This window comes from Lepus europaeus, chromosome 21, assembly GCF_033115175.1.
Source record: "Lepus europaeus isolate LE1 chromosome 21, mLepTim1.pri, whole genome shotgun sequence".
NCBI classification, from domain to species: domain Eukaryota; kingdom Metazoa; phylum Chordata; class Mammalia; order Lagomorpha; family Leporidae; genus Lepus; species Lepus europaeus.
Genome location: NC_084847.1, coordinates 28,200,243 through 28,219,200, shown reverse-complemented (window position 1 = coordinate 28,219,200; position 18,958 = coordinate 28,200,243). Strand labels below are relative to the sequence as shown.

The 18,958-nt window shown below is 41.8% G+C and overlaps 2 protein-coding genes and 2 non-coding genes across 4 annotated transcripts; 1 reads left to right on the top strand and 3 right to left on the bottom strand.

Annotated features, from left to right (window-relative positions):
* Positions 1 to 219: 219 nt before the first annotated feature.
* CCT6A (chaperonin containing TCP1 subunit 6A) lies at positions 220 to 12,271 on the bottom strand. The gene is made up of 14 exons (XM_062180992.1): positions 12,030 to 12,271; positions 11,568 to 11,631; positions 8,696 to 8,830; positions 7,552 to 7,725; positions 6,879 to 6,982; positions 5,614 to 5,724; positions 5,201 to 5,360; positions 5,031 to 5,113; positions 3,709 to 3,805; positions 2,918 to 3,065; positions 2,380 to 2,513; positions 1,652 to 1,754; positions 863 to 935; positions 220 to 618 (listed from the first exon to the last, which is right to left on the bottom strand). Exons 1-14 carry the CDS (start codon positions 12,164 to 12,166, stop codon positions 546 to 548), a joined length of 1,596 nt encoding a protein of 531 aa, XP_062036976.1. The 5' UTR covers positions 12,167 to 12,271; the 3' UTR covers positions 220 to 545.
* On the bottom strand, positions 2,740 to 2,874 carry LOC133751139 (small nucleolar RNA SNORA15). The gene has a single exon (XR_009864773.1). It is a non-coding gene; the product is annotated as a small nucleolar RNA SNORA15 (small nucleolar RNA).
* On the bottom strand, positions 7,860 to 7,993 carry LOC133751143 (small nucleolar RNA SNORA22). The gene has a single exon (XR_009864776.1). It is a non-coding gene; the product is annotated as a small nucleolar RNA SNORA22 (small nucleolar RNA).
* Positions 12,272 to 16,770: 4,499 nt separating the features above from the next.
* LOC133750645 (ras-specific guanine nucleotide-releasing factor RalGPS2-like) lies at positions 16,771 to 18,429 on the top strand. The gene is given in 3 exon segments (XM_062180261.1): positions 16,771 to 17,757; positions 17,759 to 18,377; positions 18,380 to 18,429. Coding segments are annotated over 3 exon segments (1,656 nt in total).
* Positions 18,430 to 18,958: the final 529 nt, after the last annotated feature.

The following is an 18,958-nucleotide window of genomic DNA, read 5'->3' as shown; positions in this document are numbered from 1 at the left end:
CATCTGCATTTTCTGGGACAGTGTTTCAGCACATCTGTTTCAAGTGTGAAAGTCCAACTGATCCAATAATTTTACTCATAACAACTTAAAGAAATGGATGCTTTCACAATTTTAAATTGTCGTAATGGCATAAACATTTAAAACTTAAATGTGTAACAACAGGAAACTGTTGGATAATTTTAAATATATCCATAAGAACAAATTATTAAACCATTAAAATTTGTTTTCCAAGGAATTTTAATAAAGTAAATAACATATGCTTATCTAACATGTAAGTTTGCTACTACAGCTAAAGCAAAACATCCTGTTCACTGGGTAAAAGGATTTGCTTGATGTGTATACATTCAGTGCAATTTAAAAAATACTGTAATCATAATTTGAGAACATTGTAATTTGAATAGGTGCCAGTATTGTTTTTTTTTTCCCCCCAAGATGGGCAAAGAAAATTCTTTTGAAAATCATTTGGAGCTTGGACAAAAATCCCACAGCTGTTTTTCAGGATCACTCTGGAGTCTTCAAAATTCACACACAAGAGAAGCTGCAATTCAACCTTTGAGAGAAGACATTCCAGCTCGCATGATCTCATCAACCAAGAGAATGTTGGTTGCAATCACAGTGCTGAAATGAAGAAAAAAAAAAAAAAAATCATGGTTCTGATGTTGTGGACCCTAATTTAACTCACCATTTCCAATGAAAGCCATACATATCACCACCAATTCTATTTCTCCTTATTCTTCTACACAGAAGGCTAGTTTAGCCCCCATGCTTTCAACTCATCAAATTATGGGAGAACAAACATACTAAGCGGAGAGAGTAAGGTAACTGCCCAAAGATTATTCTAATTTTGGTTTTCCAAGCTTACCAGGAGTGAAGCAGCTGTTTCTTCACACAATAGTTATCCCAAATGCCTACTTGTGCTGCCACCATTGGCTCCCCTGAAAGATAACCAACTCTTCTTAAAGTCAAGCATTAGTATACTGTAATACCAAATGTCTAAAAGAACATGGAACACTTTCTCTATTTTATGAACAGAACTATTTCTAGAATCTAAAATAAAGCTGAGAGTGTTACAAAATAAAATTTTTAAAAAGGGGTTAGAGCTAGAGAAAAAACAAAACAGTATTTGGCTCATCACTGATTACTCAAATGACAACTCCTGTCCATGCTAACTTTGACGAGTAGTTAATTTCTACTTAGAAGACTACCAATGAAGGAGTGCCTTCTTTGGTTACATTTACCAAATGTTTGAACATCTCTGTTGTTCTGGACATATTCCGATTTATCTTTATTTACGATTAGCACTTAAATTACAAACTGGCTAAAATGGGCGTTTCATTTTCTTCATTCCAGAAACTGTTCCTATTAAACTGATAATGCAGACAATAGATCATACACATACGGCAGATCATACACATACGGCATTATCTGCCTTCCACTTTGTACTCATATAATGTGTTACAAAGGCTAAGAACAGGTCCCTTTTCTGGCATTACTTGCTCTCCTTTATTTATCTAGTCATTCATATTTGACTCCAGAGTTCCCCAACAGTACTGTTATCAAACTACAAAGCAACTCTCCAAGATTCCTTTGTACCCATTTTCCAGCTCTCCTGGTTTCACCTCACCTTCTACAAACTGCTGCCTTCCCTTACCTGTGTTCAAGTCCACACCCACAAGTTGACCTGATTCAGAATGTTCTGTTCGAATTTTAACTAATGTTTCCTGAAGGTCAAAGCCAGAGTTCTGAGCAAGAACCTAAAGTAAACAAGTTAGATTCATCAGTTTGAAACAAAACAAAAGCAAGCTTACATTCAAGCATTAACTCCTGAACTAGAAATCTTAAAAAAAGTAGTTATCTCTTGGGGCCAGACTGTGGCATAGCGGGTGAGTCACCGCCTGCAGAGCCCACATCCTATGTGGGCACCAGTGTGAACCCCAGCTGCTCCTCCTCCCTGCTGGTGTGCCTGGGAAAGCAGCAGCAGATGGTCCAAGTATTTAGGCCCCTGTACCAACATGGAAGACCTGGAAGAAGTTCCACGTTCCTGGTTCAGATCAGCCCAGCTCTGGCCGTTGCAGCCATTTGAGGACATAATCAGTGGATGGAAGACTTTTTTCCTCTGCCTCTACTACTCTAACTACTTTTACAGATAAACGAATCTTGGAAAAAAAAAAAGTAGTTATCTCTTGCCACCCCAAACTTTAGATATTCAGGTCTCAGAAGAACTAAATATAGAGATAAGGGAATCCCTATTCTAGAGACAACTGATCAAATTTACTTCTACAAAATCCCCATTATGCAGATATCATTATCTAGAAGTCTTGATTAGCTCAATCATTTTGGTATAGTTTAGAAAACTGACAAATGACAAAGTGGTCACACCTTGGGAATAATGAGCAATGCATCAGCAAATGCTTGAACTCCAAGTTGGGCCCTGCCCTTTACACTGGATTTGTATTTTATCAGGGCTTCTGCCATTGCCACTTCTACTGCACCAGCACCTGGAACCACACAGCCTGTTTGGTGGGAAGAAAAGAGAAATGCCAAGTTATAAACAAAAGAAACCAAAGCATAAAAATTACAAAATATAAATTAGAACACACATGTACGAAAGCCATTACTTTTTTTATTAATTCACTACAATTTAAATACCATACTGCATTTGATAAGCCACAATGCAACAATTAACATATCAAATAGCAAAACCGTCACTGAGCACTTGTGAGTTATTTCTATTAGTTTATTTGTATTCACTTTCAATAATGATATGCTAAGAAAAACTCAGCATACCAAAATGATTTCCAAGGGAAGCCTTTACTTTTGCATGGTGTCTGGCTGTGTAAACTACTGACAAAAGAACACAGTATTCAGCCATGCCTTTCAGAGGTACAAAAAGAATTCAAATTAGCAAAGCTCTTACCATCATCAATAGCATTTTTGACAGCCCTCAAGCCATCTCTTATCGCATCTTTGATTTGAGTAAGTGTGTGCTTATTTGGTCCTTTGACCAATAATGTGACAGAGCGAGGATTGTTACATTTCTCAATAAAGGTGAACTTCTCTTCTCCCTGTGTACAAGAAATTATTTTCAAAACCAGAATATGGTCGTGGGAAGAGTAAACAGAAGGTATGGGCTTATACAGAGAATGTAGCATATAAACAGTACCAGAAACATCACACACATTAAATAAAGCAAATTGCTTAAAACAGTAAGTAAAATTTTTATTATACATATAAAACCAACAAAATCTACATCAACAACAAAAAAAATCTCATCCTGAGTTTGAATAAACTTTTCTACAAAAGATCTCATGAATAAAAAAGTACTATTAGGCCGGCGCCGTGGCTCAACAGGCTAATCCTCCGCCTTGCGGCGCCGGCACACCGGGTTCTAGTCCCGGTCGGGGCACCGATCCTGTCCCGGTTGCCCCTCTTCCAGGCCAGCTCTCTGCTGTGGCCAGGGAGTGCAGTGGAGGATGGCCCAAGTCCTTGGGCCCTGCACCCCATGGGAGACCAGGAGAAGCACCTGGCTCCTGCCATCGGAACAGTGCGGTGCACAGGCCGCAGCGCGCTACCGCGGCGGCCATTGGAGGGTGAACCAACGGCAAAAGGAAGACCTTTCTGTCTGTCTCTCTCTCACTGTCCACTCTGTCAAAAAAAAAAAAAAAAAAAAAAAAAAGTACTATTACCTTCAAGAAAAAAAACACTTACCAATGTATATTCATACACAAGTCCTGCATGTCCCAAACAGTCAGGATTTAGGTCATCTAAAGAATTCAGAGGTACTCCACCGCAAGCAAGAGTCAGCCTGAAATATTGAAGTATTTTAAGGGAGATGTACAGACAATGTTACCAGTTACATTCAAAGAGAAAACAATGTTTAGAAAGCAATTTTTCACAATTATATACCAAAATTACACCAACGTTCTAAAATGTATTTTAACCTAAACTCATCCTTTATCAAACTGCTGAAAATTCCTCTTCTCTTATGCCTCTACTTAAGCTATGCTTCCCAGGTCAACAAATACCACCAATATGAAATCTGAAGGTGGACAAGAGCTCTTTATTATGATGAGTGCTTTGGGAGAAATTATTTCTCTGAATCCTCTTGATGTTCTGTCTTGACAAGCAAAAGAAAAGCAATGTATGTCATGGTTTCAAAATAAAACAGTGATGTTCACCGAAGCATTATTCACAATAGACAAAAAGCAGAAACCCAAATGTCCACCAATAGATGAATGGGTAAACAAAATGTGGTGTTCCATAATTATGATGGAATATTACTCAATCTTTTTTTTTTTTTTTTTTGACAGGCAGAGTGGACAGTGATAGAGAGAGACAGAGAAAAAGGTTTTCCTTTTCCGTTGGTTCACCCTCCAATGGCTGCTGCGCTGATCCGAAGCCAGGAGCCGGGTGCTTCTCCTGGTCTCCCATGCAGGTGCAGGGCCCAAGGACTTGGGCCATCCTCCACTGCACTCCCGGGCCACAGCAGAGAGCTGGCCTGGAAGAGGGGCAACCGGGACAGAATCCGGCGCCCCGACCGGGACTAGAACCTGGTGTGCCAATGCCGCTAGGCGGAGATTAGCCTATTGAGCCATGGCGCCGGCTGGAATATTACCCAATCTTACAAAGGAATGAGACTGATACATGTTACAATATAAATGAACATTATGCTATTAAGCCAGATGCAAATGGACAAGTGAGATTACACTTATATGAAGCTACCAAAGTCATAGAGACAGAAGTGTTTATTTACAAGGGGCTGGAGCAACAGAGAAGTGGAGAGTTAACTGTTTAATGGATAAAGTTTGTTTGGATGATTAAAAAATTCTGGAGATGGACAGTGGTGATGGTTGCCCAGCTTCATCACTAATCCTGCTGTCATTAAATGGTATACCTAAAAATGGTTACATTAGCAACTTTTACATCATTTATATTGTCACAATAAAGCATACAAGCAGAGGGAAAGAGGAATAATCCTAGTTGGTTTGCAAAATAAGTAAAATTCTGTCAGAAAAAGTGCTACCCCGTACCTCTCCATATTTCTCCTTTTAGCCCTGCGCAGAGCTACTATGCCTTCTTTTGCAAGAGCATCTAAAGAAAAGGGGTCAATTCCCTACAACAGAAAGAAAAATTAGCTTTAACACCTTCCATCTTAAAAATGATAGACTATTTAGCTTATAAATCAAACTTTCATTCTTACCTTTTGATTAATAACAACAAATCCTTTATCTGAATCACCACAGACTTTCTTTTTCAGTTCTACTATTTTTTTAACTCTATCTTCAATGAATTTTCTTTCAGCTTTTACTAATTTTTCTCTCTCTTCTGCACTCTTGTAAAAAAAGCCAGAATTCACTTCCCTAAAAAGTTACAAAAATAGGAAAAATACTTAATTTTTGAAAGACAGCAACATAAGAAACTAGATCAGCCTTCAGATTTAAGAAAGAAGTCACTGAACTCCAACTCTGCCCCTTGGACATCATCAGAGGTTGTAAACCACAGTGAGCTATCATTATCCTTACAAGTGTGGGGAAATAGTTCCAGAAAAGTGACTTGTTGAAATACTGGGTGCCTCCACTCCTGTATCCCACTTTTAAGAAGCTATAAACTCACGTTTTTTCATATTCCAACGATACATTGCATGTGAGGATGTACGCATCTTCTACTCTTTTCTTCATATCTGGATGCCGTGCCCCATGGTCCAAAACAAGTCCCCTGATTAAGCTGTATAAACACATAAAAAAAGTGTTAATCAGTCATTTCCAGATGGCAGCAAAACATATACTAACAAAACAAAAACACTGAATTGAAGGCATACTAGAAATTTTTATACAGGTCAGTTTTATTTCTTGAATTATTTGAATAAGACTTTTGGGTGAAACCTAGGTCAGCTGAAAAAGAAGTACTATTACCTCAATACAGTCCATTCAAATAAAAACCCCATCTCTTCCAGGAAATTCCACAGGGTGTGTGTCTCAACTTGTGGGCTATCCTATCAAGCTGTGATCACCTGCACAATGTTTTCATGGCCGGGCATTTGGCACAGCTGTTAAGATGCTGCTTGGGACACCCATATCCCTTAACAGAGCACCTAGTTCAGTCCCAGTTCCAATCCTGATTGTAGCTTCCTGCTAATAATACACACTTCAGAAAGCCGAAGATGATGGAGGACCCTTAGGATTTGAGTTCTCTGGCTCCTGGCTTTGGCCTGCTCTAGCCCCAGCTCCTATAGGCATTTGGGAGTGAACCAGAAGATGACAATCTTTTTCTGTCTCACTCTCTGCCTTTCAAGTAAAATAATCATAATGCCATTTTTTAAAAAGATTTATTTAGTTATTTACAAGATAAAATCAGAGATTAAGAGACAGAGGTATCTTCCACTCACTGGTTCACTCCCCAAATGGCTTTAACGGCTAGCACTTAGCCAGGCCAAAGCCAGGAGCCTAGACCTCCAGCCTAATCTCCCACATGTGTGCAGGCACCCAAGCACTAGAGCCATTTTCTGCTGTTTTCCCAAGTACATTAGCAGGGAACTGGATAGAAGTGGAGCAGCCAGGACTTGAATTGCACTCATATGGGACACCATTGTCACAGGCAGCAGCTTTGTGCTTTGTGACCTCAGCAATTCAGTAAACACCTTATCTCTGCTATAGTTTTTTCAGAAGCACCTGACCTTAAACACAGCATATCATTCACCTCATTACAAGAGAATATACTACTAAAAGTAACTATAATACTTACCTTAGAAATGTACCAAACTTATACCTTTGAATAAACATGTATTGATCCAAACATGAAACTTCTAAACATAAAACTTCTAAAAGTATGTATCTCCAAACACCCTATTACCACCTATTTCACAGCATTCTACCACATACCTTGTATCAGTTTCAGATTTATGTTTCATCTCCATGATCTCAACCATGAAGAGGTCAATAGGTTCATCTTGTTTTTTAATGGCCAAAATGGAGTCCACTACAGCCTGCAATATGAATATAACCATTAAAAAATTCAACTTGCAGAGCTAAAATACCTGCTTGTTATTCAGAAGTTTATAGTTTTTCACTTCAAAATCTGTGAACTGAGGTCTCTTTCTTTGACTATACAGGGTATATTATATACTTGTATGTAAAGTGCTAAAATAATTTACTTTTCTGACATCTTAATTTGAAATTATCTAAATTAAATAATATTTGGCATTCCCCTTGTTCTATTATGTACTATTTTTATTTACAACAGCCTGTATTTAATAAGGAACTAGAAGAAAAGGAATTTGCTCCTAACACAAAGAAATGGTAAATATTTAATAAGGAAATGCTCATTACTACGACTTGATCACTTTGATTAAAAGCTCCAATCAGGCAGTTACTGGAACTTTCTCACTGCACCACTGTAGGTATCACTGCTACAAAATGGACCTACTTTTTTCAGAAAATGACACTGTAAAGACTTCAGACAGCATCTTAAAATTGGAATTGCTAGATATACTAGGTTTCCACTATTGGGGTTTTTTCCCACGAGTAGTCGTACCAGACACAAATCTATACATACCTCTGTTAAGACATCTGCAAGTTCAGCATGAACTTTAGTACGCAGAGAGGTCCTGGCCACATCTATAAGTGTTTCCCTGTCCATCTCTCTGCTTACTTTGATTTGTTCCAAAACCTGAAGGGCCTTTTCCTTTGCAGCTTCAAATCCTTCAGTGATTATTCTGGGATGAAGACCCTACAATAAATACACAACAACAAACCCTCCACTAACACGTCTTCAATTAGATGCAACTGTAACTCAGACAAAGGGTAGATAATTTTTAAAGAGATATTCTGGACTATTCATCTTTTAATACAATGAAGATAAAATAATGTGCTGACTTTCTGAATACATTTGAAAGGATAAAAACTCCTTTCAATGCAGAGGAAAAGAACAGACATTGCTGTAGCACAGAGTTAAAGCCAAGGGAACTATCAAGCCCACTTGGGTGTTTACTGTGCAAGCCACCAGTACTGATACAATCTGCAGCCATTAGGAACATTTTATCTCTTCCACAGTTAACCTGAAATCAATTCACACCATTTATTAATAAAATAAATAAATGGAGAGTTAAAAGTCTGCTTTCTTGCAGAGGAAGAGGGACACAGAAGAGATCTTCCACCTCCTGTTCACTCTCCAAATGGCTGCAAAGGCCAAAGCCAGGAACCGAGAGTTCCTTCTGCATCTCCGTTAGGGGAGGGACCCAAGCAGTTGAGCCATCTTCCATTGCTTCCTGAGGCACACTAGCAGGGAGCTAAATTAGAAGTGGAGCAGCCAGGGCAGGAACCAGCGCCCATTTGGGATGCTGGCATTGCAGGCAGAGGCTTAACCACAATGCCAGCCCCCAAAGAAATTCTAACAGTGGATTAATGCTAAGGTTTGTTTTAATGTTGGAACTACCTAGGGCTTAAAAAGTTGTGGAATCCTTATCTAAACGTTAGCTTTTGGATTTTTTTTTTTTAAATAAATATATCCAGTCCTGAACATCGTTATCTCTCAATTGTATTATAGACACATATAAACCATATATGAAAAATGTAACTTGATTTTTAAAAATCTTTACATTCTATGCTATGGCCTTAGCTGCAAAACATCAATTTGTACAAATATCAAGTATCTCCTATACATAATAAAATATCACAGAAACAAGAGAAATCCTGCATACCTCAGAAATGTAGAGATCCGCCTGCTTCAGTAGCTCTCCAATAATAAGGACATTTGAAGTAGTACCATCACCAGTTATGTCATCCTGGGCTGTTGCTACTTTTGCTATTAAGGAGGCAGTTGGGTGTTGAATTTGCTGAACATGGAACAAGAAAAAATTAGTTGAGTGACTTAAAGCAGATCAAATGTACCTTACGCAGAATTTGTAAAGAGCTTCTTTAAAGCACCATGTATCTGAACAAATTGCCCAAGTATGTGACTAAATATTACTTTGATTAAAAAGTCACAATTAGCTATTTTGCAGATTTTTTTTATTAAAAAAACTGTTTTAAAAACTGCTTATGTATCTACTTGAAAGGCAGAAGAGCAAGCAGTATCTTCCATCTACTGGTTCACTCCCCAAATGTCTGCAACAGGCAGGGCTGTGTCAAGTTGAAGTCAGAAACCCAGAACTCCATCTGAGTCTCCCAAATGGTGCCAGGGGCCCAAGCAATGAAGCCATCATCTGCTGCCTCCTGGGATGCACCAGAAAGAAAGGTGGAGGCTGGTGCCGCGGCTCAATAGGCTAATCCTCCGCCCGCAGTGCCGGCAACCTGGGTTCTAGTCCTGGTCACAGCGCCGGATTCTGTCCCAGTTGCTCCTCTTCCAGTTTCCAGTCCAGCTCTCTGCTGTGGCCTGGGAGTGCAGTGGAGGATGGCCCAAGTCCTTGGGCCCTGCACCCACATGGGAGACCAGGAGAAGCACCTGGCTCCTGGCTTCAGATCAGCGCGGTGCGCCGGCTGCAACGGCCATTGGGGGGGGGGGTGAACCAACGGAAAAGGAAGACCTTTCTCTCTCTCTGTCCACTCCGCTTGTCCCAAAAAAAAAAAAAAAAAAAAAAAAAAAAAAAAAAAAAAAAAGATGTGGGTGGCTTTACCAGCTAGGCCAAAACATCTGCCCTGGAAACGTTTTAGAATAAATTGACTTCTAAGATTATCACCACTTTACTGATAAGGACACTTGAGGCTCAGTTAAGGTTTACTCAATATGACAGTTAACACACTGACAAGTGGGATGGGTTCATGAGAGCAAGCCAGGTACTTTAAAAAAAACCAGCCCCGTTAGTAATAATCAATGAATGCTAAATCACTGTGTATAAAGGTTTTGGAAGAACAATGTATTTTTCCCACAAGAGCCAGCGTTGTGGCATAGCAGGTTAATGCCCTTGCCTGAAGCGCCGGCATCCCATATGAGCACTGGTTCGGGACTCAGCCGCTCCACGTCCAATCCAGCTCTCTGTTATGGCCTGGGAAAGCAGTAGAAGATGGCCCAAGTGCTTGGGCCGCTGCACCCACGTGGGAAGACTCAGAAGAAGCTCCTGGCTTCTGGCTTTGGATCAGCACAGCTCTGGCCATTGTGGCCAACTGGGAGTGAACCAGCGGATGAAAGACACCCCCCACGCTCCCCTGCCTCTCTCTTGTAACTCTTTTCCCACAGACCCTCCACAGTTACTCCATAAATTCTTATGACAAAGGATCCAATCAAAACTCCTGAATTTTATGTCTCTGTTTACTTCAGAACAGTTTCCTGGTCTTTGGGAACACTGACAATTTTTAAGACTCTTGGCCAGTCATCTTACACACTTCACATTATCAAAGTATGCTGACATTAAATATCTCTGGCAAGAATACTACATGGGTGAACCTGTATACTTCTCAGTGTCTTATCAATAAGCATACGTCAGATGATGAACAGATATTTACACTGGACCTGGAAAAACAGCAAACAGCTATAAAGGACATTTAGGGACAACTGTGAAAAATATGGTTTGTATAGAACACCGTATCAATGTTAGTAGGTATGATGTTTTGATTATGTGAGAGAATGACAGTTCTTGCTCATGACGAGTATTTTGGTGAAATGGCATGTCTGTAATTTGCCTTCAAATGATTTGGAGGAAAAACAGGAAAGAAATGGAGCACAATGTAAACAACCGACTAATCTAGATAAAGGGAACTAGAGACTGTTGGAATTATCTTTTCCATAGGTCTGTAATTTTCCAAAAAAAAAGCTGAAAAATGACTTGAAGAGATGGAGGAGGGCTTACAAGGACAGACTTGACAGGTGGTGCCCTCATTTGTCCACTCTGTAATCATTTGTAAGTTGCAAATTAAAAATCACAGATACAGCTTTTCTGATATCAGGTTTAAAAGGACAGTCCAATTGATCTCTGCTGCTAGCACTGGCCATTTAAATCACCCAAAATGAACAATTCCTACATCTTTTACACTAGCTAATCCTTGCTGAAGCTACTTATACACACACTATTAAAACTGTAAATTTTATTCTGAATTAATTCAGAGACAACTCATTTCTTTTTCTTGACCTGCTAGGTTTTGGAAAGTCAGCCATCAGTGAAACAGATGCTTTTCCTTAATCATCTCTTTCTTGATCCTTGGGGCTTTAAAAAAAAATAAACTATCAAAGAGGCAGCTTTATCTCCCTTATAGTTGAAGGTGGGTAGACAGGATCCAATAGAGGAATTGCTGTTTCAAAAAAAAAAAATTCGTAACCATCCTGTGGCATTCTGCCCATCTGACTGTGCTAATCGCAGTTAATTTTTCAGATATTACAATTAACTTCATATTAACTGCAATCCTTTAACCCAGACGGTCTGCGGCAGCATAACAGGAATTTAAATGGAGGTTTGTCAGACTCCAGGGCTGCTACTCTACTACTGCCAATACTACTACTAGGGACCCCATCCTTGTTCTGCTCCCCACCTGTTACTCCAAGGAAATAATTTTCTCCCACCCTAAGAACACACATCAGAGCTCTTCATACAGCTGAAACTACGGCTAAGCAAGATATCCTGCAGCACAGCAGCCTCTCACCATTTCATGCAGCAGCACGTTGCCATCTTTGGTGAGCTTGATATCGCCAGCGCCGGAAACAAGCCTGTCCAGTGGGCAGAAATCAGTCAGTCAGCGTGCGACGCTTTTGATGGAAACTCGGTTAAGACTCCCATTTAAGAAAAAAGGGCTTTTCCCAGAACCTAAGGGAGTGGATCCGAGATCGGAGAAGAGGGATGCAGTGCCCAGCCCACCCCTCTAGAGACGCCTCCGTGCGGCTGCAAAACCCGGACACCGCGCACGCGGGCAGCTTTGTTCCCCAGAGCGACCGCGTCGACACCAAACGGCCAAGGTAAGGGAACTTCGCCATGAAAACGCCGCGGAGACGGGCCTCGGGGGTGAGAGTAGAGGCCTGAGGCGGCGGACTCCAGACGGCGCCCCCCGGTTCGCCAGCCCCGCGGCGGCGCGAGGTGCACAGGGCCCCCCCAGCCAGCCCCGCCTTACATCTTCATGGTGCCCTTAGGCCCCAAGTTGGTCCTCAGCACGTCCTGCAGCCCCCGTGCCGCGCTGATGTTGACCGCCAACGCCGCCTGGGCTCTGGCCACCTCGGCCTTGGGATTCAGGGTCTTCACGGCCGCCATGGCTGACCCAGCAGCGGACAAAAAAAGAAAGAAAGCGGGCGACTACAGCGACCAGAGCCGCCTCAGCGTGGCCGGGAAGCGCTATCCGGGCCTTCTGGAAGAGTCGGGAGCGCCTGGCCCGCCCCCAGCGTGCCCGCGCGCCGCTGCCATTGGGCCGCGTGTCGGAAGGCGCCCGCTCATTGGGTCGCAGCCGCACGTTCTGCTTGCTGTCCCGCCCCTCGCGCCCGTGCGCCGCCCTGTGACGCACGGGAGGGGCCTATTTCCCAGCAATCTGTGCTCCGCCAGGCGTGGGCCATTTTTGAGCTCCTGAGGGCGGAGAACGTAGTTGTCTGGTGGCCGGCGTGTGGCTCGTGTGCGTGACCGGGGGAAGTGCGGCTTTTACCTGAGGTCTCTGGCCGCAGGGCGTAGAGTGGACTTCCCACCTGCCCTGCGCGCCTGGTTAGCTGCCGGCCGCCTTCCCCCGTCCGTTCATCCTTTTCCGGACTGTCGGCTCTGACGGTGTTCTAGGGGCTGTGGGGAGGAAGGTGACTGACCAGGACCCCTCCCCCACCTCCTACCCCGGACTTCTGTAGTGTTTTAAGGCCAGCGAAACAAGACAGAAAGTGAGCGTTAGTGTGATGGGAGTGAAGGGGGAGCCAGAATCAGGCCACCAGCAGGAGTCTAAAAGTTGGAACTTACTACTCAGCCAAAAAAAACCAAAAATCCTGTCTTTTGCAACAAAATGGATGCAACTGGAAACCATTATACTTACTGAAATAAGCCAGTGCCCAAAACAAATACCAGGTTTTCCCTGATCTGTGGTAACCAATAGAGTGCCAAAACAATGTATAGAAGTGAAGTTGACATTTTGAGATTTGATGATTCTTGACAGCCCTTATCTGGACTGTTGAGGCACAGCGGTGTGTGTGTGATTTTTTGTTTGTTTTTCCCTTCTATTTGTTGAACTGTTTATGTAGTATGGGTTAATTTTATGACTATGAAGTAAACTGGAAGATCATTGTTAAAATTAAGAGAAAGGAAGAGAAAGGGTAGGGTGAGAAGAATATGTTCCTAAATCTGTGCATAAAATTTGTTGACCTTAGATTTAAAAAAATTTTTAAATTCCAACCTAACTGAAGAGTGGTGACTGGCTTTTGGAGAATGTGATGAAATATGAGTCTTTGCTCCTACACTTCTCTTTTACATACTTTCTGAATTCTCAGATGCTGTCTGAGTTTATAAACTTACGTATGAATATAATCATCTCCCCATACAAATGGTAATTTCATAATACTCACTGTTGGATGTATTACTCAAGTATTTCTATTGTCCCCCATCTTCTGCCATTCATGCTGCCCAGAGTATCTTGGTATGTAATAATGCCTTAAAATAGATTTGTGGATTTGAGAATCACAAAAAATGTCTATACAGATTTGGATATGGGCCTGCACAGTAATAGACTCATGATGAGTTCTCCATACATCACTTGGTGTGCTTTAAGTTTTATTATAATTATTGTTAAAGGTGTGTGAGAGACTTAAGGGTAAACAGAATTGCTTACAATATTTTACGCTCTGCTTTTACAGGTAGAGAAAGGGGGAGCTGGAAAGACTGCTATCCTGAGGTGCACAGCTTTAAGGAGCACCAATAATCTAAGCAGTATTTTAATACAATGTTTCTAAAATGCAGGATTAGGAGGCCCTTGTTGTGGTGTAGCTGGTAAAGTACTGCCTGTGATGCAGGCACCTGGTTTGTGTCCCAGCTGCTTCACTTTCATCCAGCTCCCTGCTAATGGCCTGGGAAACCAGCCCTGCCACCTGGGACCCTGCCAGCCACATGGAGACCTGGAAGAAGCTCCTGGCTCCTGGTCTCATCCTGGCCCAATGCTGGCCATTGCGGCCATCTGGGGGATAAATCAGCAAATAGAAGATCTCTCTGTGTTTCTCTAACTCTTTTAGATTTTTTTTTTAATAGAATTAATACCAAAAAATCCATGATGAACTAGTGCCAGAGTTCTTAGTAAGATATCTCCAGTAACACACCAAGCATTAAACAAATCTTTAACATACAAAAGGATCCCCATGATTCTGGTTGCTGTAGAGATACTCTGTTTGCATTGTAACATTCTACTAGTTTCAGTTATCATGCTTTCAAACAAATTAAAGTTGTTGTTTAGATTGATTTTCATTATGTTATGCAGAATAGAGCAATAACGATATTTCTTATATGCTAATATTTGTATAGTGAGGGATAATATTAGAATGCCTTTTGGAAGGAAAATGTGTACCAAAAAAATCAAGCTACATTGCAGGAGCATCCCATTTTGATCTTTGATAAAAGAAGTTGAGGAGGCAGCAGATTTTTCATTTTATTCAAGAGGGATCTCAATGAAGAAAAATATAAGATGAATCCTAATAAGGTAGGACACTGTATTAGAATTCTACAGTCAGTTTGAATTCTAGTTCTGCAGTGTTTATTGGTATGTGACCTTAGACAAATTTTTTTTACTTTGTTTTTAAATTATAAAATAAGAGAGACATTTTGAAGAAAATTAAATGAGATTGTGTATAACATGCTTTGTATTGTGCCAAATATGGCAAGTAGTCAGTTAATTATTTTTACTGCATCCATATAAAATGCAGTCCACTATATAATTTTCATAGCTGCTTCATGTGATAGTAATAAAAATCCTTTGAGGTTGATAGTTCAGATAGTATTAAACAAGTTTCACAAGTAATTAAAGAAACCCAGAGAGAGGTCAAATAACCAACACAGGATAACCCTGACTTTATTGGATTGGTGAAAGCCAAAAGCCTAGGTCCTATCCTTGTCTTAAATACAGCTAATATCTGCTTTGTCTGCTTTTCTTAATTCCCATTCCCACCATGCACATCTAGGCCATAACAACATAACATAACATAACATAACATAACATAACATAACATAACATAACATAACATAACATAACAACAGCCGTAGTGTTCTAAACCAACACTGCTTTTTTCCCATGTTGCTGCTACAGCAACCTGAAAAATACAAATCTGCATGCTACAGCTCTGCTTATAGTCCCTCAGTTATCTTCAAGATCTTAGGCTAACATCTAGATGCCCTTAATGTGCTTCCAAGGCCAATTGCATCCTTCCAGTGCCTGCCTCTCCATGCTTACAACCCTTCTCTGTCTTTATGCTCTGATCATTAAGCATTTCTCAATTCTTGGATCATCCCACCTGCCTTTCCTCGGTGTGAAACCCCCTTTGAGAACCTCTTCCCTCCTAGCCTCACTCCAGTCCCTGTCCCTTCCCTCCAATCCCCTTATCCCCATTGCTGCCACTAGCCAGTGGGTGTTGAAATAAGTAAGATTCTTAATCTCAAGGCACACGGTGTAGTTCAAGAGATAAGTGGGTGACTGACCATAAAGGATAATATGTAATATTTAATGCATGAATGGAATGGTGTGAGCACAAAGCTATTAACTCTTATCTGAGCACGAAGAAGAGCTTAGAGGAGGTGAGTTTTGAATGGGATTTTGAAAGATACATACAGTTGCCAAGGATGTGGGGTAATAAGAGTGCTTCTAGACAGACTGGTAGCAGAGGGCCTGCAGTATTCAGACAGGTGGAGCCTTATAAGATAGAGGAGGAAGGTTGCAAGAGAAAAATCCGGAGATGTAGATTCTCCTGATTGTTTCAGCCTGGTTTCTAGGTTAAAAAGTCAGCTCTTAAGCCGATTAGCAATGAGAACCCGAAGTATTAGAGATGGAGGTTAGCTCAGAAGGGAAAATGGAGAATGAAACGGGAGAAGTCCAAGGATAGGGAAGTCAGAAAGAAGGGTGTTGAGAAGTTCACATGGAAGGGAGTGAAAGCGGTTTTAGTACACAAATAAGTTCTTGATAAGGGGAGAGAACAATTTAAATAGCATCTTTGTTGTATTCTCATTTTTGTAGCCACTCATCATGCAGCTAAGTAAAAAGAGGAAATACATCAAAATATTACTATTGACTAGATAGAAAATTAAGAATATGGGGCCGGCGCTGTGGCGCAGGTTAATCCTCCGCCTGCAGTGCCAGCATCCTATATGGGCGCCAATTCTAGTCCTGGCTGCTCCTCTTCCAGTCCAGCTCTCTGCTGTGACCTGGGGAAACAGTAGAATATGGCCCAAGTGCTTAGGCCCCTGGACTCTCATGGGAGATCTGGAAGAAACTCCTGACTTCGGATCAGGTAGTTGCAGTCATTTGGAGAATGAACCAGTGGAAGGAAGACCTTTCTGTCTCTCCCTCTCGGCACAGGTGGAAGCTTAGCCTAGACTATGACACAGCACAGGCCCTTTGGTGGTGGTGGAATTTTAGGTGATTTAAAAATTTTTTTTATTGTCAAAATTTTAAATTTTAATAGATTAAATCACATGTGTGGTAAAAAAATAAGGATGTAGGAGAGATGCCGAGTGCTCGGCTCAGCGAGCGCTGCCCTGGGTGGCTTCGGCGGCACCGGTGCGTGAAGCTGGCATCATCTTCCCATCCTCTGAGGTGACAGCCCAGTGGCCCAGCTGTGATGCACCTGTGGCCTTGGACATGAAGTAGTCCACTGTGTGTTGCTGTTGCCACAGGGCCAGGGATTGACGAGGGAAGCATGGCCCTCAAGAATGGGCAGGCAAGCAGCGTCAGCCTTGCAGCCATGGCTTCCGAGAACAGTAGGAGCTCTGAATCATTAAGTGACAAAGGTTCCGAATTGAAGAAAAGCTTTGATGCTGTGGTACTTGATGTTCTTAAGGTTACACCAGAAGGATATGTGGGTCAGATAACACTAATGGATGTTCCAGTATTTAAAGCTATTCAACCAGATGAGCTTTCAAGTTGTGGATGGAATAAAAAAGAAAAATACAGTTCTGTGCCAACTGCTGTTGCTTTCACAAGAAGATTTAATCATGTAAGCTTTTGGGTTGTTAGAGAGATTCTTCATGCTCAGACATTAACGATTAGAGCAAAAGTTTTGAGTCACTGCATGAAAACTGCAAAGAAACTGTATGAGCTGAATAACCTTCATGCACTTATGGCAATGGTTTCTGGCTTACAGAGTGCCCCAGTTTTCAGGTTGACTAAGACATGGGCATTACTAAGTCGAAAAGACAAAACTACCTTTGAAAAATTAGAGTATGTGATGAGTAGAGAGGATAACTACAAAAGACTCCTAGACTATGTAAGTAGCTTAAAGATGACACCTTGCATCCCCTATTTAGGCATTTATCTGTCAGATTTAACATGCATTGATTCAGCGTACCCATCAACTGGCAGCATTCTACAAAACGAGCAAAGATCAAATTTAATGAATAACATTCTTAGGATAATTCCTGATTTACAGCAGTCCTGTGAATATGATATTCCCTTGTTGCCTCATGTTAAAAAACATCTGAACTCTGTTCAGTGTATAGAACTGCAAAAGTTTGTGGAAGATAATAATTACAAGCTTTCATTAAAGATAGAACCAGGAACAAGCACACCACATTCTGCTGCCTCCAGGGAAGATTTAGTAGGTCCTGAAGTGGGGACATCGCCACAGAGTGGGAGGAAGAGTGTGGCCACTGAAGGAGCCTTGCTACCACAGACACCCCCACCCCACGTCCCCACGGAATCTGATTCCATGTGGACATAGGAAGTGCCATAGCTTGGGTTATAATTTCATTCATAAAATGAACACAGCAGAGTTTAAGAGTGCAACATTCCCAAATGCAGGGCCAAGACATCTGAAACCCCATGCACCATCTCAAGGCCAAGTTGGAAGTTCTACTCTTTCTAGTGCCATATCAAAAGGCAGCAATGATGGTTCTGAACTAAGTGAAGAGACATCATGGCTTGCTTTTGAAAGTTCTGCAGAATCAGAAGATTTGGCAGTGCATGTATATCCAGGCGCGGTTACTATTCAAGGTGTTCTCAGGAGAAAAACTTTGTTAAGAGAAAGCAAAAAATCTACAGTAGCAGCTTGGACAAAATACTGGGCAGCTTTGTGTGGGACACAACTTTTTTACTATGCTGCCAAATCTCTAAAGGCTACAGAAAGAAAACATTTCAAGTCAATGTCAAATAAGGATGTGCTTGTGGTCGGCTGGATGGTGATGATGGCTGACGACCCGCAGCACCTGGACCTCTTCTTGCTCACGGATTCCAAGAAAGCAAATTCATACAAGTTTCAAGCTGGCAATAGGATGAATGTGATGCTGTGGTTTAGGCATCTGAGTGCAGCCTCCAAAGTAACAAACAACAGGTTCCTACAAACTTGATGACTTCTGAGTAGAAGCCTGAGAAAGAAGAGAGGTGCCTTGTGCTCCTTCGCGAGAGCTGGGACCTGATGGTGAGAGCCATCCTGTGCCAGGGAGAGCGTGGGGCTCAGCCCAGCCTGTGAAGTTATGAACCAAAAAAGCACTAATTTCAGGGAACAAAGTGAGATATTCCCAGAGAACAAACTGGAGTTACAGAATAAACTGCCATGAACCATGCTTCTTATCTCTGAACTGACCTATGGAAACCACTGCCTTAAAAGAATGAAAGGAGGGGCTGGCACTGTGGTGCAGCGGGTTAAGGCCCTGGCCTGAAGGGCCGGCATCCCGTATGGGTGCCAGTTCGAGTCCTGGCTGCTCCTGTTCTGATCCAGCTCTCTGCTGTGGTCTGGGATAGCAGTAGAAGATGGTCCTTGGGCCACTGCACCTGCGCGGGAGACCAGGAAGAAGCTCCTGGCTCCTGGCTTAGGATTGGCACAGCTCCGGCTATTGTAGCCAACTGAGGAGTGAACCAGTGGATGGAAGACCTCTCTCTCTGTCTCTACC